At 51.2% G+C, this 26565-nt stretch overlaps 1 protein-coding gene across 1 annotated transcript in view; it reads left to right on the top strand.

Moving 5' to 3' along the window:
- Nucleotides 1-267: 267 nt before the first annotated feature.
- The window catches only part of LOC138279077 (vomeronasal type-2 receptor 26-like), a 70340-nt gene continuing 44042 nt past the window's right edge, over nucleotides 268-26565 (top strand). Inside the window, exons 1-2 of the mRNA XM_069219371.1 lie at nucleotides 268-594; nucleotides 16555-16791. Of these exons, the coding sequence (XP_069075472.1) occupies nucleotides 268-594; nucleotides 16555-16791 (564 nt within the window). The remainder of the gene's footprint in view (nucleotides 595-16554; nucleotides 16792-26565) is intronic.

Raw genomic sequence — 26565 nt, 5'->3', positions numbered from 1 at the left:
TGTGAGGTTGACACTGCATTTAGCGTCAACTGTGGGGTTGCATTGTGGTGGGGGGTGTCGTTCCATTGTGGGTACCTGCAGGGGTAGGTGACTGTGCACAGGGGGAGGGATGTGGGCCTGTTTGTGGGTTTGTGGTCATGCAGGGGGTGGATTTGATGGCTGATGCCTGGGTGGGGTGTTGGTCCTGGTGGGTGTGGGTGGGGTGGGGGGTGGTGCATGCATTACAGGTATGGTTTACATGGGGTATGTAGACAGGTCTCCTCGACCATGCCTACCGACTCCTCGGACTGGAGCCTTTTGCGCGCCTCAGCCGAAGGACTCACGCGTTCCCATGGAAACATGGGAACACCTACAGACGCACGCTACGCGGATTTCTGGGTCCCGTCACAAAAAGGGACAACGGACTCAGGAGCGGAGAGGAAGGAGTTCTCTCGGAGAACGCCACCGGGAGAGGAGGAGAAGGAGACGCCACGACAGGAGAAGACCGAAGCAGACGACGCTCAGGAAAACCAGGGAGGACGCGCAGAAGGAGAGAGCCGAGGCCCGGAGACAAGCATTTTCCGCCACGACCCTGGAGGGTCGTGGCTTAACAAGGTACGGTCCTTGTTACAAGGACAGCGAAATCCCTGTTTGTTTTATCGAGCACAAGGGAGAGAAGGAGGAGAAACAGAGGGGAGGGGGGGCATGTGTGAAGGGAGTCACTGAGAAAAAGGATATATAAGTGAATCACGACTTGGGCCAGCACTGAGAGAGATTTCTTATCACAAATACCCCAACCCTCACACACCCTCACTAACAGGACTATCTATAACCACTCCCTACCCCTATCTTCCGCATTTTTCCCCTCTCCCTGCATAACTAAACACCAACTACCCCAGAACACCGCACACCACTTACCTTTGTGTCCGCTTCTGTGTTTTTTTTTTTCCGGTTCCACCTGGGAGGTCATGAGAGTCGACGCCATCTAAGAGACCTAGGAAAAACACAGATCAGAGACTTTACGAAGAGAAGTTAGCCGGATTGTGGCATCATCAACCTTCACTTGTTTTTGCTACTAAATCAACTTCCATTACTTATTGTTCAACATCTTACAGCACAATAAATCCCTTTTTCACTCTACATACGACCCAGAGTCCTCTGTACCGCCGATCCCCCACCACAGTGGTGTCAGAAGTGGGATTTAGAAGCCATAGGCGGTACAAGGAGGTATACAGGATGGGGGAGAAACGTATGCTGGAAGATATGATAAAACAGTTGGCGGAAGGCCAACGACACCTCCAACTGGTATGGGAGGCTCATCAAAGAGAAGCAAAGGAGGACTGAGAGGCCCTTCAAACGGCCTTAAAAAGTCAAGCCACCATTATGGCTAACAATCAGCTGGTACATGAGACTGCGCTCCAGAAATTAACTGACACCATCGCAGCGAGCAAGGTACACCCTAATGTTCCGAGCTCAGTCCTACAAAAATTCCAAGAAGGAGAGGACCCTGATTCCTTCTTCACAAATTTTGAACGTGTGGCATCCTCAGCCCAATGGTCAGAAGAGCACTGGGGACAGTATCTTGCCCCTCTCCTTACTGGCATCCTTCAGACAGCATACCAGGCCGCGAATCCCGGGGGTACTACCCCTTACAAACATATTAGGAGTAGTATTCTGGAAAGAGTGGGTCATGATTCTGAATACTATAGGATGAAGTTTAGAAAGGTGAAATGGGGACAGAGTGAGGATCCCCGTACGTTCTATTTCAAGGTAAAGGATTTGGGGCTAAAATGGCTAGGACCATTAGGAACCGACCGAGAAGATATCATTAAAGCTGTTATCCTGGAACAATATCTAGATTCCCTCCCAGGCAGTACTGGGAACTGGATAAGACAACACCCCAAAATAGATACAGAACTGGCTGTAGACCTAGCCTGCGCATATCACCGGTCTGTTGATGTCAAGACATTAGGTCCCAGGAACATTATCAAGCCTCCAGTGGGTCCACTCAAGTATCCTCCTCGACGCTCAGCAGAAGAACCAGGGACTCATAGACCAACATAGATACAGAACTGGCTGTAGACCTAGCCTGCGCATATCACCGGTCTGTTGATGTCAAGACATTAGGTCCCAGGAACATTATCAAGCCTCCAGTGGGTCCACTCAAGTATCCTCCTCGACGCTCAGCAGAAGAACCAGGGACTCATAGACCTGGAGAGACAAACCCCATGCAACAGCTGCAATGTTTTAGCTGTGGAGAGTGGGGACACATTGCGAGAATGTGTCCCAGAAAAGGCGACCGGGTAGAGCCCATGGAAATAGGGGTCACCCGGGGCAGGGTATTGTGCACTGGTAGAGGGCATCATAAGTTCAAACAGATCATTAAAGTAAACGGAATCCCAGTAGAAGCGCTGATCGACTCGGGCTGTAGCCAGTCAGTAATACGCAGCGACCTCATAAGTCAACCCGATCCGACCCTGAGGCAGTGGGTTACCATCTGTTGTATTCATGGGGATAAAGAAAACTATCCGCTAGCGTTGATCAGGGTAGAGAGGGGAGAATATCACAACTTCCTTCCCGTAGGGGTTATGGACAGATTGGTAGAAGACTGTCATCGGTACGGACTATATCCGGTTCACTGCTCTTTTCGATAAAACAAACTCTCCTGTGCCATCTTCTGATTGGTGGCCGGTTAGCACCCTTTTCCAACAGTCACATAGAGAGCTCCCCAGTTTGCCTTAAATTGACTAGAAGGGAGAAAAGGCAGGAGAAGCAAAAATACCAGATATCAAGGACTGAACCATTACCTGAGAAAACAGTAGCCAGCAACGACAAAGCCACCCTTTCTTTTAGAGCTACCCAACGTGAGGACCCCACTCTGTGTCTCCCATGGAAAAACGCCAAAACGGAATCCACAGAGGAGGTGGGTCCTTATTTTCTAATTCATAAGAACGTTTTGTATAGAATTACTACATCCACCAATGGAGAAAAGAAACAACTAGTGGTACCTGAGCCTTATCGGAATCAGGTCCTGTTTTTAGCCCATAACCAGCCAGGAGGTGGACATTACGGTCGAGAAAAGACTGAGGAATATTTGTTAAGATGATTCTATTGGCCGGGGGTTTATGCTCACATCAGAAAATATTGCACACAGTGTCCGAGGTGTCAAGTAATAGAACCAGGAGCCCTGAGGAAGGCCCCTTTACAACCCTTACCCATTATTGAGATCCCATTCAGTCGCGTGGGTATGGATCTAGTAGGACCACTATTGCCATCATCCAAGGGCCACACCTATATACTAGTTCTGGTAGACTACGCTAACAGATACCCGGAGGCAATCCCCTTGTCTAGTATGACTTCGAATGTAGTAGCCCAAGCCATGATCAATTTCTTCTCCAGGGTCGGATTTCCCCAAGAGATCCTAACAGACCAGGGTACTCCATTTATGTCCTCTCTTATGAAACAGATCTGTAAAATACTAGGGATCACCCAGATAAAGACCTCAGTATACCACCCCCAAACTGACGGTATGGTCGAACGCTATAACCGCACCATCAAAAATCTGCTGAGGAAAATATGGAAGACTCCGGAAAGGACTGGGATCAGAAACTGCCTCTGGTTCTATATGCCATCCGAACTCATGAACAATCCTCCACGGGACATAGGGGGTCATTCTGACCTCGGCGGCAAAAGGCGCTTACCGCCGGTCAGAAGACCGCCATAACACCGCTGCGGCCGCGGAAAGCCGCCACGGTCATTCTGACCCACAACGGCCAAACCTCCAAAAATCCGACCTCCACTGTAGTCCGCCACATCAGCGGGCAGCGATAAACTGGAGATGACCAAACCTCCACCGTCACGCCAACAGAAATACGCCCATGCCATTCTGACCCACGAATCCACACGGCGGTCATTCAAACGCGGTATTCCATTGGCGCTACACACCGCCGCGGTCAAAATACACACACAGCACCAAAAGACAGCCACATTGGACAATTTGAAATACACACACCTGATACACATACACACACCACTCCCACACAATCAAACAACTATAAAACACACACCCACATCACCCACAAACCCCTGCGACCACAATTACTGAGAGAAGGAGAGAGAGACACAGCAGACAAACCATAGCAAGACACACTGAGGCACACTACACCATCACACACACCACATAGTAGCACAAAGCACCACACACCATCATACTCATCATCACATACACCACCCCACACCTCACCCACACCACCCCATGGCACCCCAAAGGCACCCACGGTTTTCGGACCAAGAACTCCGGGTCATGGTGGAGGAAATCCTAAGAGTGGAACCCCAGCTCTTCGGCTCGCAGGTGCAGCACACCAGTATAGCCAGGAAGGCGGAGCTATGGCAGCGGATCTTGGACAGGGTCAACGCGGTGGGACAGCATCCCAGGAATAGGGAGGACATCCGCAAAAGATGGAACGACCTACGGGGGAAGGTCCGATCGATGGTCTCCAGGCACAACATCGCGGTCCAGAAGACTGGCAGCGGACCCCCACCCACTCCTCCCGAATTTACATCGTGGGAGCAAGACGTCTTGAACATCCTGCATCCTCAGGGCCTCGCTGGAGTAGCCGTAGGAATGGACTCTGGTAAGTCCAATCTCAACTACTATATCCCCCCCACCCCACCAGCATGCCAACCCACACCCCCACCCTCACCCCCAACCCCCCAGCACACATCCTCCCTGACAATGTCTCACCAGCGCAACCCATCCATCCCAACACCAACCCCTGAATGCCAACACAAATCATGGACACCCATCACCTAAGCATGACCACTGCACCAACCCCCCCCCCCAGTAACTACCCTCACAACACCTCCCTCAAGGGAATGCCTGCACTGGGGGACAAGGGCACCCATAACACGCACGCTATTGCACACACAGAAACAATAACCAAACTCTCTTACCCCATGCAGGACCCGAACGCCAACACACCAGCCAGGAGGGTCCAGAAATGTCCATCCCACCCCCGGAACAGGCCCACAGTGAGGATAGCAGCTCTGTCGACAGTGAACCTGATGACCAGCCCGGACCATCGGGGACCTCTGGGCAGTCGGTTCCCCTCACCCAGACACAGGCCACACCAGACCCGACCCCCTCTGCCAACACCAGCACAGCTCCCACCCAGCGGGCCCATGCCTCTGTCTCTAGGACAGCTCAATCTGCGGTGTGTCTGCCACTACAGGGCACCCAGGCTAACCCAACACCCCAACAACAACAGGGACCTGGGGGCAGTGGTAGCGGGCACACCGTCCAGGGGACAGAGGCCGGGGGAAACCGGGCAGCTCGGAGGGCTGCTGTGCGACAGGTGGGGGAGGAGAGGCCCAGGGAACCCACTCTCCAAGAGGCCCTCACCACCCTCATGGGGGCCTACCACCACTCCCAAGAAACGATGGCGACGGTACTAGCCAGGTTCACTGAGATCCAGGCACAGCAGGAGGAACGCTACATGGGGTTCAGGGAGGAGCTGAGAATCATCGGGACCGCAATGGGGACCATCGTCCTGGCCCTCAACAGGATAGAAGACGCGTTGCGGGACCATGTTGCACCACACAGGGCCCCTGTCACTAGCCCGGACCAGGAACAGCCTACCACCTCCGCCGGCGCTAGTGGACAGGAGACCCCAACACCACGACAGCCCACCAGAACCCCACCTCCTGCTGAAGAACAACCACCCCGCAAGAGGAGCCTGAGATCCAAAAAAACGACAGAGTAGGATGTCAAGACCCCCGCCAGCAGGACATACCCCCTCAAGTCTTCCCACTGTCCCACATTGCCACCCTGTCCAACCATGAACTGCCTATGCTCCATCCTTCCACAGGCAAAAGGACAATGCACCTGTGAGACTGAGAACTGGACTCTGCCATGGATATTCCTCCACCCCCACCCATCACCCTTAGAATCACATGTACCGATATCTAGCACTGTAAATAAATCACATATTGCACACAAATCAGTTTGGAGTAATGCTGTATTATTAACAAATGTATTACATATTACTGTTCAATATCTGTTCTGTCAATTAGTCATGACAACATACCAATGTCAATACGGTGTAGTTCATGGGCAAACCAAGCAGAAGTCAGGCACTGAGTCAGACAGCACTGAGAAGGGAAGGGAAAGGCAAAAATTAATGACAAAGATCTGGGGGGAACTACAGAAAGTACAGATGCAGGAGGCTATAAGCAATTGTGAAATGGCATGGGTGATTCTTACCTGTGTGTTACTGGAAATACTGTTGTATCACTCTGTCCCTATTGTCTGTGTCGTCCTCTGAGTCTTCCTCCTCTTCACTCTCCACAGGCTCCACGGCTTCTACAACACCACCATCTGGACCATCCTCCTGCAGGAAAGGCACCTGGCGTCGCAAAGCCAGGTTGTGAAGCATACAGCACGCCACGATGATATGGCACACCTTCTTTGGTGAGTACATTAGGGATCCACCAGTCATATGCAGGCACCTAAATCTGGCCTTCAGGAGGCCAAAGGTTCGCTCAATCACCCTCCTAGTACGCCCATGGGCCTCATTGTACCGTTCCTCTGCCCTGGTCCTGGGATTCCTCACTGGGGTCAGTAGCCACGGCAGGTTGGGGTAACCAGAGTCACCAATTAGCCACACACGCTGTCTCTGTAGCTGTTCCATCACATAGGGAATGCTGCTATTTCACATAACATACGCGTCATGCACTGACCCAGGGAACTTGGCATTTACATGGGAGATGTACTGGTCAGCCAAACAGACCACCTGGACATTCATCGAATGGTAATTCTTCCTGTTCCTGTACACCTGTTCATCGTCATTTGGGGGGACTAAAGCCACATGGGTTCCATCAATTGCACCAATGATGTTGGGGATGTGTCCAAGGGCATAGAAATCAGCTTTCACTGTAGGCAAATCACCCTCCTATGGGAAAATGATGTAGCTCCGCATCAGTTTCATCAGGGCAGACAACACTCTGGACAAAATCTTAGAAAACATAGGCTGAGACATCCCAGATGACATGGCCACTGTTGTCTGGAATGAGCCAGTTGCAAAAAAATGGAGGACAGACAGAACCTGCACTAGAGGGGGAATTCCTGTGGGTTGGCGGATGGGGGACATCAGGGCTGGCTCCAGCTGGGCACACAGTTCATGGATGGTGGCTCGGTCAAGTCGGTATCGTAGTATTATATGGCGTTCTTCCATTGTCGACAGGTCCACCAGCGGCCGGTACACGCGAGGATTCCTCCTTCTCATCGCAAGTCCCAGCGGACGGTGCCTATGAAGGAGAATATGGAGTACAGAGTCAATCCACTCACAGGTACGTACAACACAGCTTGCACAGTACAGGTAAATGTATGGGTTGCTAAGTTTGTATGTGTGCCATAGCAAGGCCTAGGCCTGTGTGACGCAGTAGAAATTAAGCCATGTGGGCCCTTGAAATGGCGGCTGCCTGACCTGTGAAGTGGGACAATGGGATGTGAGGTCACTGCGCTGGCGGGGCACACCGTGGCGGTAGGCGGTCGAAGACCGCTGTGCGAAGACGCATTGGTTAACATTGAAGCCTATGGGTTTCAGGAGCCAATGACGATGTGCGCCGGCGGTCGCAGTACGCACCGCCGCGGTACGCACCGCCGCGGGCGTGACCGCCATTTCCTATCTGCTTAATCACTCGAGACCTGATCATCCACAGGAGAGGACCTATACTGCAAGTGCTGCTGTGAACTCGGTCTGGAAGTGACAATGGCTGCTGCTACTGGTGAAAGGGCCCCCGCCTTCAGTTCAGAAGAGTTGGAGAAGCTCGTGGACGGGGTCCTCCCCCAGTATGCGCTACTCTACGGTCCTCCAGACCAACAGGTGAGTACACTGAGTGCACATTGAATGGGTTATGCCTGTGTGGTGTGGGGGGGATGTAAGTTGGTGGGGTGGGGAGGAAATGAGGAGTGCAACGCACGACAGATGAGAGAATGGGACCCATGGCAAGGTTGGGGAGGGGGGGGCATGTACTCCAAACAAGCAGATATGTGACGTTTTCTCTTTCCCACCCTGTACATGTCAAACAGGTGAGCGCCCATCAGAAAATCGATATTTGGCGTGCCATCGCCAAGGAAGTCCGGAACTTGGGGGTCCACAACAGACGGGGCACCCACTGCCGCAAGAGGTGGGAGGACATCCGCCACGGAACGAGGAAGACCGCAGAAACACTGCTGGGGATGGCCTCCCGACCTAGGAGGGGTGCCAGTCGCACCATGACCCCCCTGATGTCCCGGATCCTGGCGGTGGCCTACCCTGATTTGGATGGGCGCTTGAGGACAGCACAGCAGACACAAGGGGGTGAGTATCTGCACATTCTCCTATCTGTATGCGCAGTGGAGGCGTCTGGGTGGGGGAGGAGGGCTGTGGGTGACATTAGGCCAGGGCGCTTTCTGTAGTGTAGTCCTCTCCCTTAGGCATGGCCCTGTGCCCCCGCCCCCCACCTCTGTAGGGTGCCAAGCGCAGCTACCCATGGTCCAGCATCACCCATGTGCGCGTCTGTTGTCCCTAGACCTGTTGGCCTAGTCAGAAGTACTGAGTAGTGTACCCCAAGTTCGCGACTTAGTGCATGAGGCACCTGTGTCTGTCCTCTCCGCAAAGGGTATTGATAAGGCATGCACTCAACTTTGTTTTATTTCTCCCCCCACCCTAAATCTTTGTTTTCTTGTGCTTTAGCATCATCAGGCGGAGGAGATTTGGCGTCGGAGCAAGAGGGAGCTGCAGGTCACCAGGCCCCGGTGGGCACTGACACAGACACCGAGGGCACCAGTGATCCGGAGGGCGAGGGGAGCACCACAACGGGGGCCGGTGGAGACACCAGCGACACGGACACGTCCTCGTTTGGGAGCTCCCTAGCGGTGGCGGCAACATCTGTGCCCCCCGCAACAACAGGTACAGCCGCCACCCAGCGCACCAGCACCGCCCTCACAGCAGACCCTCACTCTTCGCTCCATGGCCGCTCGGCCAGGAAGGCGCGCGTCTCCTTCGCCCCAGGCACCTCAGCCCCTGCCTCTGTTACCCCTGCTGCCCTCAGTGCGGAGCTCATTGACCTGGTGAGGACGGTCATTGTTGGGCAGACTACCCTTCTGAATGCCATCCAGGGGGTGGAAAGGGAGGTGCATCGGAGCAATGCCTACCTGGAGGGCATTCATTCGGGTCAGGCTGCCCATCAACGAGCGTTCACTGCTCTGGCCTCAGCACTGACGGCAGCCATTGTCCCTGTCTCCAGTCTCCCTCTTCTATCTGCCTCTACCCTTTCTCTGTCTCCTGTACCTCAACCTATCCCATCCACACCATCAGACCAGCCTGCACACACCTCAACACCCAAGGCCAGCTCATCCAAACATAAGCACCACAGAAAACACAAACATTCACCCAAGCAACACACAGATGCAGACATATCAACAGTCACTACCACCTCTGTGTCCCCGTCCTCCTCGTCTCCCTCCTCCCTCCCTGTAACGTCTACACTCACACCTGCATGCACACCAACATCAGCCAGTTCTTCCACCACCAGCACACCCTCCACTACAGTCCGCACACCTGCAGTCACCACCCCCACTGGCATTTACACGTCCCCTGTGTCCTCTCCCACTGTGTCTGTCACCCCCTCTTCCAAGACACACAAACGCAGGCAGACACCCAAACAACAGCCAACCACCTCACGACAGCCTACGTCCCAGTCACCTGCACCCAAGGACAGCACACCTGACTCTCATACAACCACATCCTCTTCCTCCACTTCTTTCACCACTACTCCTACCCCTTACCTTGGTCCCAAGAAATATTACCTCTCCAATCTTGACCTCTTTCCCTCCCCTGACCCACCCCCTCCAACTGGGAAAAGTCCCAAGGTCACCTCAGCCACCACCAGCCCAGCTTCTAAAGTGCAAGTGGTGCATGGCATGTGGAGTCCACCCTTTGGCGGCAGTGACACTTCGGTGAGCAGCAAGGGGACAGCCAGCCCCCCCCAGGCAAGAGGACCCGGAAAGTGAAGGGCCGCCGTGAGCGGACAGAGACGGCTGCCCCCAAGGAGGTAACTCCGGCCACTTCACCTGCCACAACAGCCAGGGGAGGCAAGGGCCCGAGAGCCCCATCTAAGGAGCGGAAGGACAGCAGGGCGGAGAGGACAACCCCCAGGAGCACGGAGCAGGAGGGCCCCACAAGCCCCATCCCGGCTGCAAGGGACGACACCAAAGGGCCCAGGACTCCGTCCCCGAAGGGGCTTGACACTGCACGGTCGGAGGGCGAGTGAGCAGGGTGTCCAGGCCAGGTCTGACTCCCTTGACATACTGCAAGAGCACCGCTGAACAGGGCCCGCCGTGAAGACAGGTACCGCTGAACAGGGCCCACCGTGCAGAAGAGCACCGCTGAAGAGGGCCCGCCTTGCAGAAGAGCACCGCTGAACAGGGCCCCGCCGTGAAGACAGGTACCGCTGAACAGGGCCCGCCGTGCAGAAGAGCACCGCTTAAGAGGGCCCGCCGTGAAGACAGGTACCGCTGAACAGGGCCCGCCGTGCAGAAGAGCACCGCTGAAGAGGACCCGCCGTGCAGAAGAGCACCGCTGAACAGGGCCCGCCATGCAGAAGAGCACCGCTGAAGAGGGCCCCGCCGTGAAGACAGGTACCGCTGAACAGGGCCCGCCGTGCAGAAGAGCACCGCTGAAGAGGGCCCGCCGTGCAGAAGAGCACCGCTGAACAGGGCCCCGCCGTGAAGACAGGTACCGCTGAACAGGGCCTGCCGTGCAGAAGAGCACCGCTGAAGAGGGCCCGCCGTGCAGAAGAGCACCGCTGAACAGGGCCCCGCCGTGTCAAGCACCACTCCGCTGGGCCCTTCCTGTCAAGCACCGCTCCGCTGGGCCCTTCCTGTCAAGCACCGCTCCGCTGGGCCCTTCCTCTCAAGCACCGCTCCGCTGGGCCCTTCCTCTCAAGCATCGCTCTGCTGGGCCCTTCCTCTCAAGCACCGCTCCGCTGGGCCCTTCCTCTCAAGCACCGCTCCGCTGGGCCCTTCCTCTCAAGCACCGCTCCGCTGGGCCCTTCCTCTCAAGCACCGCTCCGCTGGGCCCTTCCTCTCAAGCACCGCTCCGCTGGGCCCTTCCTGCAAGCACCGCTCCGCTGGGCCCTTCCTGCAAGCACCGCTCCGCTGGGAACCGACGTCTCAGGCACTGTTTATGGTTCACTGTGCCCACCATGCCTCCTCCTTGACCAGTGGAGACTGTCATCCACCGGATGGACTGTGGCTTTGCACTCCCCAGGATGGTACAGTGGGCAGCCCACCCACTGTAGAGACATTGAGAGACTGTGGCTTTGCACTCCCCAGGATGGTGCAGTGGGCAGCCCACCCACTGTAGAGACATTGAGAGACTGTGGCTTTGCACTCCCCAGGATGGTGCAGTGGGCAGCCCACCCACTGTAGAGACATTGAGAGACTGTGGCTTTGCACTCCCCAGGATGGTACAGTGGGCAGCCCACCCACTGTAGAGACATTGAGAGACTGTGGCTTTGCACTCCCCAGGATGGTGCAGTGGGCAGCCCACCCACTGTAGAGACATTGAGAGACTGTGGCTTTGCACTCCCCAGGATGGTGCAGTGGGCATGGTGGCTCCTCGTGGATCTGGCGTCGTGGACTCATGTGGCTGTGGTGGCCCCCCCTTCCCTTCCCCCGGAGGTGCCTGTAGTTTTAACATCAGATGCCCCTGCAGTGTTCTCTCCAAAGGACTCAGGTCTCGTGTGTGGGCTTTGCCCTTGTTTCGCAGAACATTGGCCCACGGACATGTTAGATTCATAGGATGTGCAGGACTTGTTACTTCAGTTATACACTGATGTGTATATATTTTTTATTTTTGTAAATATTTATCACGGTTGCTCAATAATTTCCAGGAGATTTTTTTGTACATAAATATTTATTCTAAATTTGGTTGTGTCATTGTATTTTTTACGGGTGTTTGGGTGGTGTCACTGTGACTTGTTGCTCTGCATTGGTGTGTACATATTGGGGGGGTCGCATATGTGTGTGCCCGTAACCTTTCGTCCTCCCCCCTCCCGTGTGTCGTAGGTGCAGTACTCACCGTTGACGTCTGCGCCGGAGTTCGTACTCGTGGTAGATGAGCAGGTAGGCGAGAGCAGGTATGATGTTCAATTCGGGTTCCATGCTGTCCGGATTCCGCATGGAGTGTCTCGAGGTGAGCGTTTTCCATTGAAAATGTCTGTTTCCGCCGTGTTTTTATCGGCGGGGCTCCCGCCCCGGAAAAAGTGGCGGATTGGTGGGTCGTGATAGGGTGGGCGGTACATTGTCTCCCGCCTGGCTGTTGGCGGAGACCGCCGCGCTGTTTGTTTGTTCCGCCGTGGCGGTCGGAGTGTTAAAGCGGCGGCCTGTGTTGGCGGTTCCCGCCAGGGTCAGAATTGCATTTTTTTGACCGCCGGCCTGTTGGCGGGTTGGCCGCCACTTTATCACCGACCGCCAGGGTTAGAATCAGCCCCATAGTCCTTTCGAATTAGTGCTCGGGAGACAACCCCGTAATTTACTTGATATGGCCGCAGAAAGGTGGGAAGAAGAGGGGGAGCACGAAAAACCACTGTTAGAGTATGTCAATAAATTGAAATGTCACCTTCAAACAGTATGGGGAGATGTACGGAAGCATCTAGAGAAAGCACAGACAAAGCAAAAGGCTTATTATGACCAGGGGACCAAGTTACGGTCTTTTGACCCTAATGACCAGGTTCTGATAATGCGACCAACCTCCAAAAATAAGCTGCTAGCTAGGTGGCAAGGACCCTACAGAGTGATAAAAGCAGTCTCCCCTGTCACATATCTTATCGAAGTAAATCAACACCCAAAGAGGACACAAATATACCATGTCAATTTACTAAAAAAATGGGAGACACCAGAAGACACTCCCAATCTCTTTGCTTCCGGGTTCTTAATCACCCCAACCACTGCTTTAGATATGGACCTATATCCCACCAATAGAGAAGACCAGTGGGAAAGTCTGTGTATAAATGAGTCCCTCACAGAGCCAGAGCAAGCTCAACTATCCACCCTATTACATAAACATTCCCAATTTTTTTCTGGTGTACCGGGTAGAACTACATTAGTCCAACACTGTATCAGAACACCAGAGGGCAAAACCGTTCGTCTACGACCCTACCGAATTCCCGAAGCACGAAAACATCTTATTGAAGAGGAAGTAAAGAAAATGCTAACCTTAAAGGGTATCAAACCATCCACAAGCCCCTGGTGCTCCCCGGTGGTTCTAGTACCTAAACCAGACGGGTCCGTTCGGTTTTGTATCGACTTCCGTAAGTTAAATGACATTACCCTCTTTGACACTTATCCCATTCCATGAGTAGATGATGTGTTGGAGAAACTAGGGAGTGCCTGGTATATGTCGACCCTAGATTTAACGAAAGGGTAGTGGCAAATCCCGCTCGCCGCTGCGGACAAAGAGAAGACAGCTTTTGCAACCCAGTCCGGCCTTTATCAGTTTACTGTCCTTCCCTTCGGCCTCCACGGGGCTCCAGATTCATTTCAACACCTAATGGATCGACTCTTAAAACCGTTCCAGGCGTACGCAGCGGCTTACCTAGATGACATCGTGATTTTTAGTAACACCTGGTCTGATCATCTACAACATCTTGAGACGGTGTTCCGCGTCTTAAATGAGGCTGGCCTTACGGCCAATGTGTCTTAGGGAACACACAAATCATTTATCTCGGTTACCTCATAGGTAACGGGATTCTACGACCACAGAAAGATAAAATTGAGGCCATATTACAAGTACCTGTGCCCAAAACAAAGAAAGAACTTCGTTCCTTTTTGGGATTGGTGGGGTACTATCGGAGGTTCATTCCCCAGTACTCTACGATTGCCTCCCCTCTCACTGACCTTTTAAAAAAACAGTACCCCTCCCAACTACCCTTGTTCACCGACTCTCAACTCCTCAGCTTTGACCAGCTGAAACGGTCCCTCACGACGGAACCCGTCCTTAAATGTCCTGACTTTTCCAAGTCCTTCCACTTATATACGGACGCTTCCAGTTTCGGTCTAGGGGCGGTTCTCACTCAACCCGACAGTGAACACCACGAACATCCCATAGTATTCATCAGTAGAAAACTACTTCCCAGGGAGCGTCACTACCTCGCTATTGAGAAGGAGTGCCTGGCAATTAAGTGGGCCGTAGAAATACGAGGTATTATCTATTGGGACGGCCTTTCATCCTCTACACTGACCATGCCCCATTGACCTGGTTAGCCTCCCATAAAGACACGAATTCCAGGGTGTTACGATGGTTTCTGGAGCTCCAACCTTTTACCTTTCAGGTCCGCCATATTCCTGGTTCCCAGCAGGGCCCTGCCGATTTTCTATCCCGATTTCCTGACTCTTCGGTCCTCTACCATTCTCGACCACGCCTACCGACTCCTCGGACTGGCGCCTTTCGCGCGCCTCAGCCGAAGGACTCACGCGTTCCCATGGAAACATGGGAACGCCTACAGACGCGCGCTACGCGGATTTCCGGGTCCCATTACAAAAAGGGACAACGGACTCAGGAGCGGAGAGGAAGGAGTTCTCTAGGAGAACGCCACCGGGAGAGGAGGGGAAGGAGACGCCGTGACAGGAGAAGACCGACGCTCAGGAAAACCAGGGAGGACGCGCAGAAGGAGAGAGCTGAGACCCGGAGACGAGCACTTTCCGCCATGACCCTGGAGGGTCGTGGCTTAACAAGGTACGGTCCTTGTTACAAGGACAGCGAAATCCCCGTTTGTTTTATCGAGCACAAGGGAAAGGAGGAGGAGGAACAGAGGGGAGGGACGGAGGGGGGCATGTGTGAAGGGAGTCACTGAGAAAAAGGATATATAAGTGAATCACGACTTGGGCCAGCACTGAGAGAGATTTCTTATCACAAATACCCCAACCCTCACACACCCTCACTAACGGGGCTATCTATAACCACTCCCTACCCCTATCTTCCGCATTTTTCCCCTCTCCCTGCATAACTAAACACCAACTACCCCAGAACACCACAAACCACTTACCTTTGTGTCCGCTTCTGTGTTTTATTTTTCCGGTTCCACCTGGGAGGTCATAAGAGTCGACGCCATCCAAGAGACCTAGGAAAAACACAGATCAGAGACGTTACGAAGAGAAGTTAGCCGGATTGTGGCATCATCAACCTTCACTTGTTTTTTCTACTAAATCAACTTCCGTTACTTATTGTTCAACATCTTACAGCACAATAAATCCCTTTTTCACTCTACATACGAACCAGAGTCCTCTGTACCGCCGATCCCCCACCACAGGGTATATGTTGATGACTTACCTTAGTCCATTCCTCCAGTGAGTCCAGTGAGTCCCTCAGGGTGCAGGATAGCCAATATCTTTTCCTTTTAGTCTGTGTATTTTGGTGGTGTTGGTGGCGGTCCTCCCTCAGTCTTCTGCACTGCGATGTGGTGCCTTGATTCCATGCCCCTGACCTTCTTCCGCAGGTCGTTCCATCTCTTCCGGATGCCGTCCCTGGTGCGTGGATGGTGTCCCACTGCAAGGAACCTGTTCACAATGGTCCGCCATAGCTCCATTTTCCTTGCGATGGGTGTGTGCTGCACCTCGGCCCGAATGTTTGTGGCTCCACCTTCAGGATCTCGTCCACCATGGTCCTTAACTCCCTTTCGGTGAAGCGTGGGTGTTTGGGGGGGTGACATTGTGAGTGTGGTGAATGGTGTCGGGGCTGGGAACGCAGTGAGGGTGCTCTTCTGTGGGTCGGTGTGCGTCTCTGTATGCTGAAATTCGATGTCTCGCTCTGGTGATCTCCGTCTTCTTGGCATGGTTTCATTGCAAAGGATTGTGGGGTATGTCTGGGGGTGTTTTATGGTGTTATAGATATGTGTCAGGTGTGTGGATTACACACTTATCCAATGTGTGCACTTCTTGCAGTTAAGTCCACTTGCCGCCTGTGGCGGTCGGAGCCGCCAATGGGCGTTCGGCCTCCACTGTCCGCCAAGGTGATTTGTGCATCATTATTTGGAGGGCGGGATGTGGGTGTGCTTGGCGGTGGCAGGGTGGGGAGGTCCGGGTTTCCTGCGACAGGGTCATGGCCGGGAGTGGTGGTCTGGTGATTTTTGGCAGGGTTGGGATTTTCGTTCATTATGTGGCGGGTTTCCATTCACCGCCAACGGCGGCATTCTGTTCACCGCCGCCACGGCAGTCGGTCTTGTTTCCCGCCGAGTTCATAATAACTGCCTATATCTCCACAACACATGTGGACAGATCTCACCCATAGAACATTTGTTTTTGTTTTGGAGTCTATTACTTTAAGTGTTGTTTACTTTCAAACTATAAAAGATTCATTATATTGATGAGATTGTGTTTGACTAGAAATTCATTTCATTACATTTGATTACTGAGCTACAGTATGTCTGAATTTCAAACTTACACCTTCCCCTTGAGCATCCAAGCTACTAGAAGTTATTTATGCACTGATTCCGCAACTATACTAATTAATGAATGTTTTGTTCTTTTAACAGTTGAACAAGTTCCTTATGGAGACACACTTTCAGACACCGGATGGAGACAGCATTATGTTTGACGAAACAGGTGACATGGCAGCAAATTATGACATTCTAAATTGGGTTAAATTTCCTAATGGATCAATATCTGGCATCAAGGTAGGAAGTTATGACTTTTCAGCCCCACCAGACCACCAGCTTACAATCAATGAAAGCTCCATCATATGGCACTCTGAAGGGCCTAACCTCAAGCAGGTGAGTGAAAGAGTCTTTGCTGAGCACATCTGCATGTGATATTCCATCCAGGCACTCCCATGCCTGAGCTCAGCTTGCCTTACTCCAGCCTCTATAACTGTAATTATTACAAAACTGAGAAAAGCTACTAAGACATTTCATGATGCAAACACCGTGATTCACAAATTCACAGTATTCACAACTTCAAGATTGCTGTTTAATTTTTACACCACCCATTTTATGACATGTTAAAGTTTTTCTGTGATGCAAATTGGGTTTCAGACCTTTTGGGGTGGAGATGTGCTTTGCATGGTGCATAGGTGTGTTCCGCTGCCCTATATGCCCAAATTTCCTTGGGATCACACTAATCCAGTGTGTACACAGAGCCCTAGGCCAGACTCGTAATGTGAGTGTGGTCACTTGTCCGGTGACCTGAAGGGCTCACTAAGCATGTCTGTGTCATGGGTTAGCATGGTAGTGACAGTACACCCTGGTTTGTGAATCTGTAGTTGTGACTAAATGTTTGTATCTGTGTCACTTAATTGGGGTCTTCAGGACCATTGCATAAAGTTCTAGTTTTGTGTGTTTAGGAAAGTACCATCTTTCTTGGCATGTTAGCCCCAATCGCTGCCTGATGTCAGTGTGTATTTGACTGTGTCACTGGGATCCTGCTAGTCAGGACCCCAGTGCTTATGGTTTATGGCCTGCTTGTCAGTATGTTTCACTGTTTGTGAAAGTATGCTTGACTGCGTCACTGGAGTCCTGTTTAGCAGGACTCCAGTGCTCATGCTCTCTCTGTTTCTAAATTAATCACTACATACTGGTAACCCAGTGTTCCACTCCAAATTGGCATACTGGTCACCCCTTAAAAGTCCCTAGTATATGGTACTTAGGTACCCAGGGCATTAAGGTTCCAGGTGATTCCCTTGGGCTGCAGTATTACTTTTGCCACCCATAGGGAGCCCATGAAAGGCTTCTGCAGGACTGCCATTGCAGCCTGAGTGAAATGGTGCATGCACCCTTTCACAGCCATTTTCACTGCACCAGGTCACTTATAAGTCACCTATATGTCAGGTCTTCCAACCCTAAAGGCTGGGTGCAAAGTACGTGTGTGTGAGGGCACCCCTGCACTAGCAGAGGTGCCCCCTCAGAACCATTTTCCCAAAATTTGTGAGTGCGGGGTCGCCATTTTACACGTGCACTGGACATAGATCAATACCTATGTCCAGATTCACAATGATAACCCCTAATATGTCAATGTAAGGTGTCTAACAACTGGGAATTGTACCCCAGTACTGATTCCAGTATTAGTTACAAAATCCCATGCACTCTGGGGGCTCCACAGTGGACCACCAGTACTGCCATACCAGCCTTCTGAGGTTTTCCAGGCAGCCTCAGCTGATTCCACCTACCAGACAGGCTTCTGCCCTCCTGGGGCTTGAGCAGCTCAATCCCAGGAAGACAGAACAATGCATGTCCTTTATCAGAGGGGTGTTACACCCTCTCCCTTTGGAAATGGATGTCACAGGAAAGGGAGGGGTATCATCCCAGAGACTCTGGAAGTTCTTTGAAGGGCACAAACAGTGCTGTACTTGCATAATCCAGTCTCTGGTGCTCTGGCACCAAACTGGACAAAGGAAAGGGGAGTGACCACTCCCCTGTCCATCACCACCCCAGGGGTGGTGCTCAGAGCTCCTCCAGGGGGTTCCTGGGTTCTGCCACCTTGTTTTCAGGATGGTCAGGGAACTTTGGGAGCATCTGAGTGGCCAGTGACAGCAGGTGACGTCAGGGCCCTCCCCTGATAGGTGCTTACCTGTTAGGTGACCAATCCCCCTTTCAGGGGTATTTAGGGTCTCTCTTCTGGGTGGTTCTTCAGATTCGAATTGCAAGACTCCAGCAGGATTCCTCTACATCCTCCACTTCATCTTCTACCGACGGATCGGCCGCTGACAGCTCAAGAACTCTGCAAAACTGCAACAAAGAAGCAAAGAAGCCTTCTGCAACATTGTAGCTTCAGCTCCTGCCAGCATCTACAACAGTGTCCAAGTCGTGCATCCTCTGAGGACTGCCTGTCTTCAGCTTGCACCAGAAGAACTGAAGGAATCTCCTGTGGAGTGATGGAGTCTCTTCCCTGCTTCAGCAGGCACGTCTCTGCAGCACGACCGCTGGCTTTGAACCCCTCTCCTGACATTAAGCATGGATCCAGCAACATAGGTGTTATACTGAAGTGGTCCTAATGGTTCAGACCTCTATCTGTCCAATGTTGGTGGAGGTAAGGGCTTGCCTTCCCATGCAGGACAGTACCCCTGTGCACTGTGTGTTTTGCAGCTGCCAAGGCTTGTGTGCAACCTTCCTCGAAGTTCTTTGTGCACAGTATACCTCATGTCCCCAGAACTCTTCCCTGCAGCACACAGCTTTCTGCAACATTCTCTGGCAGTGTGGGACCCTTTGTTAGAGGTCTGCATGGGCCTCCACTTGCACCTTCTTTGTCCCCGTCCTGTGGGACTCCTAGTCATGCTGCCTAGGGCCCCTTATGACTCCCGCTCCTGGGTATAGTCGACCTGGTCCATTTTCCTCCAACTGCAAGCTTTGCATTTGCAAGGATTGTTGGTGGAATCCAGTGACCTAAACCAGACTGCATTCATCCATCCAGCGTGAGACATCACCTGCACCAACCAAGAACCCACATCTGTCTTCTTTGGTGCAATTCTGACTTTGTCTTCTAACCGGTGATTCTTCTTTTGCACCTTCATCGGAGTTAGCAGGGGCTCCTGTTCTCCCTGGACTCTTCAATGCTTCTTGGACTTGGTCCCCTTCTTCCACAGGTCTTCAGGTCCAGGAACCCGGCATTGGTGTCTTGCAGTCTCATCTGGTCTTTGCATAATCTTCTATCATGACTTCTGTGTGTTCTAAGGAAACTTGCTGTACTTTGCTAGTGCTTTCCTGGGTTCTGGGTTGTGGTATTTTACTTACCTTTGGTGTTTTGTTACACTACCAGCACGTCTCTACACACTACACTTGCCTAGGTGGGAAACCAACATTCTTATACCAATATTTTAGTATATGGCTTGTGTTCCCTGTAGGCCCATTGCAACATATTGTGATTTTCACTATTTGCACTATTTTCTGACTAATTACTTACCTGTTTCTGATTCCTAGTGTATATATTGTGTCGGTTACTTACCTCCTAAGGGAGTATAGCCTCCAAAGTATTTTTGGCCTTGTGTCACTAAAATAAAGTACCTTTATTTTTGGTAACATTGAGTATTGCCTTTCATGTGTGTGAGTACTGTGTTGCTACAGTGGTATTGCAAGAGCATTGCATGTCTCCTAGTTCAGCCTTGGCTGCTCTGCCTATAGCTACATCTAGACAGCCTCGCTTCTAGACACTGCCTACATTTTTACTAATAAGGAATAACTGGACCTGGTGTAAGGTGTAAGTACCTGTGGTACCCACTACAAACCAGGCCAGCCTCCTACAGTGTGCGTTCCCAAATTCCTAGCTCTAACATCCCAAGTGTATGTTATGCATGCTTACATGCATAGCCTGAGGGGTGCATGCACTGTGTGCATGAGTGAATCAGAGTCATAGAGGTCTGTGGGGTCCATTTGATAAATCCCAGGTCTGGTGTTTACACAAGATGGAGGTGAGGTTATTATCCCAGATGGTGGATCTGTATTGCTGATATTCCTGCCACTAAAGGGAGGAAATCCAGACACTGAAGTGACACTGAAGTACACTGATGTAATTCAGACTTTTTCTAGTGAGGTGCTGCTGATTAGTCCTTGATTTAGTAGATGGTGTCAGAGAAGGATCGGACAGAAGACTCTGTTCTGCAAAAGTGAGTGAAGCGTTAGATGAGGCCTGCCCTTTCATCTTTCTCTGATTAGCCATTCAATTGACTGGTGAGAGTAAACATCAGAAACCTTATACCTCTTTGCTGTGGGGGATTCAGGCTGGAGAGCACCCTGCTTTGTGAAGAATGTCTTCCCTTAAAGAATGTGTCTGGATTAGGCCTGGGCAAAATTTAAATTACACTGGAGTGATTCACTTAATTTCAAAACTCACCCCCTTTCTTATATCCCACAATGAGGATCGGGGAATGGTGTCTAATCTACAGGCGATGTCCATAAAGGACATATCACCCTGGCCCTGACATATTTCCTAATGATGAGATGTAAATTAAAACTTTGTTCTACATGCCCTGCTCCAGACGAAATCCATAATGGACATCGGAAAGGATCTTAATCTCTTCCAACCACTCCTCCATCCTTTGCACTATTACTCTGACTAGAATGTTGACAGTGCTATCCAGTAGGGAATTTGGATGGGAACAGCTTGGGAGGTTCCTATTCAAGTTTTAAAGATTGGGAACATTATTGCCTCCTTCCATAATGGGGGAAGGTACATACTATGGCAGCTTTAATAAATACCAGGGGGTCTTGGATATAGGTCTAGGGGCTCAGTCTAGTCCAAGAGCTTTCCCTCATGGACTCTTACTGGCTCCTAAATTATGGGCCTGATTTAGAGTTTGACAAAGGGGGTTACTCTGTCACAAACATGACGGATATCCCGTCCTCTGTATTACGATCCCATTACAGCCTATGGAGAGCATAATATAGAGCATGTGATATCCATCAGGTTTGTGACAGAGTGACCCATCCACCAAACTCCAAATCAGGCTCTATGTCTTTAACTGCAGTGGAGTCACTGAAGTGTCAGCCGACATCTACATCTAAATATACTTGTCTTGATGTTGTGTTGCTTTTGGTGGCTCAAAGGTAGGTCAAAGCTGTTGTAGAAATGCTCTTTCCATGTATGTGAAGCTATAAGAGACTCAAATTATTAATACAAGGGAGATTGAAAACTTTCCACAAAGCTGCAGAATCTTCGCACCGACAAGCAAATTCCAGGTCATCCCATGTTTTGCCTTGTTCGCAGCTTACCTTCATGCTAAAATCTGCTTATGCTTCTGTCGTAAATTGACTATAGCAGTCTTAGAATGTGGACAATCAATCAGGACTAATTTCAGGTGCACGTGTGTAATAGTATGTGTGATTAAATCATCCATGAGGAGAATTAGGTCTAAGGGGCTTGCGGGTAACCAGAATTGAGCAGACAGAGTCACATAGGGCCAGATTTACAGTTTTGGGAGGGGCTACTCGGGCACAATGGTGACGGATACCTCAACCGCCATAATCTAAATAAACGCCATAGTGATTTGCAGGCTTTAACTATAGCTTCAAGCTCTTCACTTTGTCTAGAAGCCGTGCTTGTTCTTACCTAAAACTGTAGTCATAAATTTAAATTTACTAACATTCTCCCACTCAATTCTTGGTGTAGTCAATTTCAATATGTTCTACTGGGTTTTACCGTTTACAGAAAATAGATTTATATTTAAAATGGGGGTTATGACACTAACGCAGCTGGCAGACACATTATACTTAATTAGTAAGGGATGAGGTCCAGCAATAATAATGAGAAATCAATATTACTACAATTTCCTGATCCCTGAAAAGTCAGAGGAAAGGTTGTGCCTTTTACCTTGAAATCAGGGGTAAGCACCAAATTACTCAATATTAATACATTGTGTCGTCCCCCCACCTGTCCCGCTCCAAATAACCACATATGGATGGATCACTAACCTTACACATGTGCATATTAAAATCGCCTGCCCACAGGATTAAGACTAGGGCCCTCATTATGACCTTGGCAGACGGCTGAAGCCACCCGCCAATGCGGCCGCACTCCCGCCGCAGTCATTTTGAGATCCCTGCTGTGCCGGAGGGCGGGAACCTGGTTTCCGCCCGCGGGACCACCGGGGATCTTGGCCGCAACACAGGAGCCGACTCCAAATGGAGCCGTGGTGTTGCGGCCGTGCGACTGGTGCTGTTGCACCCTTCGCACTTTTCACTGTCTGCATAGCAGACAGTGAAAAGCTGCACGGGGCCCTGTCAGGGGGCCCCTGCACTGCCCATGCCAGTAGCATGGGAAGTGCAGGGCCCCCCCGGGGCCCCGCGACTCCCCGTACCGCCAGCCTTTTCCTGGCGGTTCAAATCACCAGGAAAAGGCTGGCGGTAGGGGGAATCGTAATCCCCTGGGCAGCGCTGGCGGATTAAAACCGCCGGGGCCATTGTAGCGGTCGTAATGACCCAGAATGCTCCTCCAGCCTGTTGGCGGTGCTTCCGTCACAACAGCCCTGGCGGTCTTTGTAGGAAAGTACCATCTTGCCTGGCATGTTACCCCCATTTTTCACTGTATATATGTTGTTTTAGTTGTATGTGTCACTGGGACCCTGGTAACCCAGGGCCCCAGTGCTCATAAGTGTGCCTGAATGTGTTACCTGTGTAGTGACTAACTGTCTCACTGAGGCTCTGCTAATCAGAACCTCAGTGGTTATGCTCTCTCATTTCTTTCCAAATTGTCACTGACAGGCTAGTGACCATTTTTACCAATTTACATTGGCTTACTGGAACACCCTTATAATCCCCTAGTATATGGTACTGAGGTACCCAGGGTATTGGGGTTCCAGGAGATCCCTATGGGCTGCAGCATTTCTTTTGCCACCCATAGGGAGCTCTGACAATTCTTACACAGGCCTGCCACTGCAGCCTGAGTGAAATAACGTCCACGTTATTTCACAGCCATTTTACACTGCACTTAAGTAACTTATAAGTCACCTATATGTCTAACCTTTACCTGGTAAAGGTTAGGTGCAAAGTTACTTAGTGTGAGGGCACCTTGGCACTAGCCAAGGTGCCCCCACATTGTTCAGAGCCAATTCACTGAACTTTGTGAGTGCGGGGACACCATTACACGCGTGCACTACATATAGGTCACTACCTATATGTAGCTTCACCATGGTAACTCCGAATATGGCCATGTAACATGTCTATGATCATGGAATTGCCCCCTCTATGCCATCCTGGCATTGTTGGTACAATTCCATGATCCCAGTGGTCTGTAGCACAGACCCTGGTACTGCCAGACTGCCCTTCCTGGGGTTTCTCTGCAGCTGCTGCTGCTGCCAACCCCTCAGACAGGCAGCTGCCCTCCTGGGGTCCAGCCAGGCCTGGCCCAGGATGGCAGAACAAAGAACTTCCTCTGAGAGAGGGTGTGACACCCTCTCCCTTTGGAAAATGGTGTGAAGGCAGGGGAGGAGTAGCCTCCCCCAGCCTCTGGAAATGCTTTGTTGGGCACAGATGTGCCCAATTCTGCATAAGCCAGTCTACACCGGTTCAGGGACCCCTTAGCCCCTGCTCTGGCGCGAAACTGGACAAAGGAAAGGGGAGTGACCACTCCCCTGACCTGCACCTCCCCTGGGAGGTGTCCAGAGCTCCTCCAGTGTGCTCCAGACCTCTGCCATCTTGGAAACAGAGGTGCTGCTGGCACACTGGACTGCTCTGAGTGGCCAGTGCCACCAGGTGACGTCAGAGACTCCTTGTGATAGGCTCCTTCAGGTGTTAGTAGCCTTTCCTCTCTCCTAGGTAGCCAAACCCTCTTTTCTGGCTATTTAGGGTCTCTGTCTCTGGGGAAACTTCAGATAACGAATGCATGAGCTCAGCCGAGTTCCTCTGCATCTCCCTCTTCACCTTCTGATAAGGAATCGACCGCTGACCGCGCTGGAAGCCTGCAAACCTGCAACATAGTAGCAAAGACGACTACTGCAACTCTGTAACGCTGATCCTGCCGCCTTCTCGACTGTTTTCCTGCTTGTGCATGCTGTGGGGGTAGTCTGCCTCCTCTCTGCACCAGAAGCTCCGAAGAAATCTCCCGTGGGTCGACGGAATCTTCCCCCTGCAACCGCAGGCACCAAAAAGCTGCATTACCGGTCCCTTGGGTCTCCTCTCAGCACGACGAGCGAGGTCCCTCGAATCCAGCGACACCGTCCAAGTGACCCCCACAGTCCAGTGACTCTTCAGCCCAAGTTTGGTGGAGGTAAGTCCTTGCCTCACCTCGCTGGGCTGCATTGCTGGGAACCGCGACTTTGCAAGCTTCTCCGGCCCCTGTGCACTTCCGGCGGAAATCCTGTGTGCACAGCCAAGCCTGGGTCCACGGCACTCTAACCTGCATTGCACGACTTTCTAAGTTGGTCTCCGGCGACGTGGGACTCCTTTGTGCAACTTCGGCGAGCACCGTTTCACGCATCCTCGTAGTGCCTGTTTCTGGCACTTCTCCGGGTGCTACCTGCTTCAGTGAGGGCTCTTTGTCTTGCTCGACGTCCCCTCTCTCTGCAGGTCCAATTTGCGACCTTCTGGTCCCTCCTGGGCCCCAGCAGCGTCCAAAAACGCCAAACGCACGATTTGCGTGTAGCAAGGCTTGTTGGCGTCCATCCGGCGGGAAAACACTTCTGCACGACTCTCCAAGGCGTGGGGGATCCATCCTCCAAAGGGGAAGTCTCTAGCCCTTGTCGTTCCTGCAGTATTCACAGCTCTTCAGCCTAGAAAGAGCTTCTTTGCACCAACCGCTGGCATTTCTTGGGCATCTGCCCATCTCCGAGCTGCTTGTGACTTTTGGACTTGGTCCCCTTGTTCCACAGGTACCTTCAGACAGGAATCCATCGTTGTTGCATTGCTGATTTGTGTTTTCCTTGCATTCTCCCTCTAACACGACTATTTTGTCCTTAGGGGAACTTTAGTGCACTTTGCACTCACTTTTCAGGGTCTTGGGGAGGGTTATTTTTCTAACTCTCACTATTTTCTAATAGTCCCAGCGACCCTCTACAAGGTCACATAGGTTTGGGGTCCATTCGTGGTTCGCATTCCACTTCTGGAGTATATGGTTTGCGTTGCCCCTATCCCTATGTTTCCCCATTGCATCCTATTGTAACTATACATTGTTTGCACTGTTTTCTAAGACTATACTGCATATTTTTGCTATTGTGTATATATATCTTGTGTATATTTCCTATCCTCTCACTGAGGGTACACTCTAAGATACTTTGGCATATTGTCATAAAAATAAAATACCTTTATTTTTAGTATAACTGTGTATTGTGTTTTCTTATGATATTGTGCATATGACACTAAGTGGTACTGTAGTAGCTTCACACGTCTCCTAGTTCAGCCTGAGCTGCTTTGCTAAGCTACCATTATCTATCAGCCTAAGCTGCTAGACACCCTATACACTAATAAGGGATAACTGGGCCTGGTGCAAGGTGCAAGTACCCCTTGGTACTCACTACAAGCCAGTCCAGCCTCCTACATTGGTTGTGCAGCGGTGGGATAAGTGCTTTGAGACTACTTACCACTCTTGTCATTGTACTTTTCATAAGAGAAAAATATACAAAACAAGGTCAGTGTATATACACATAGCCAAAAAGTTTTGCATTTCCTCTTTTCACTCTTTTCTAAGTGCTGAAAAGTACTTCTAAACTTTCAAAAAGTTCTTAAAAGTTTAAAAAGTTTTTTCTGTCTTTCCAAAAAGTTCTGAAAACTTTTTTCTCTTTGTCTATCACTTTAACTCTCTCTAAAAAATGTCTGGCACAGGCCAAAAAGTTGAACTGTCCAAACTTGCATATGATCACCTTAGCTGGAAAGGAGCAAGGAGTCTCTGCATAGAGAGAGGTTTGAGTGTAGGGAAGAATCCTTCTTTAGAACTGTTAATTAATATGCTTAGAGTACAGGATAAGGCCATAAGTGCCCAATCTGTAGAAAAAGTAGCTAATGGTTCTCAATCTGATCCAGGGACTCCCCCAGGAAAAGGTTCAGGAAAGAAACTTCTCAGCCTGCCCATTACTAGACAGTCTAGCATAGTTGGTACAGAGGTTGAATCACACCATACTGATGGTGTGC

The sequence above is a fragment of the Pleurodeles waltl genome, chromosome 2_2, assembly GCF_031143425.1.
Source record: "Pleurodeles waltl isolate 20211129_DDA chromosome 2_2, aPleWal1.hap1.20221129, whole genome shotgun sequence".
NCBI classification, from domain to species: Eukaryota; Metazoa; Chordata; class Amphibia; order Caudata; family Salamandridae; genus Pleurodeles; species Pleurodeles waltl.
Note: the sequence above shows the minus strand (reverse complement) of the source record. Positions and strands in the feature narration are given on the sequence as shown.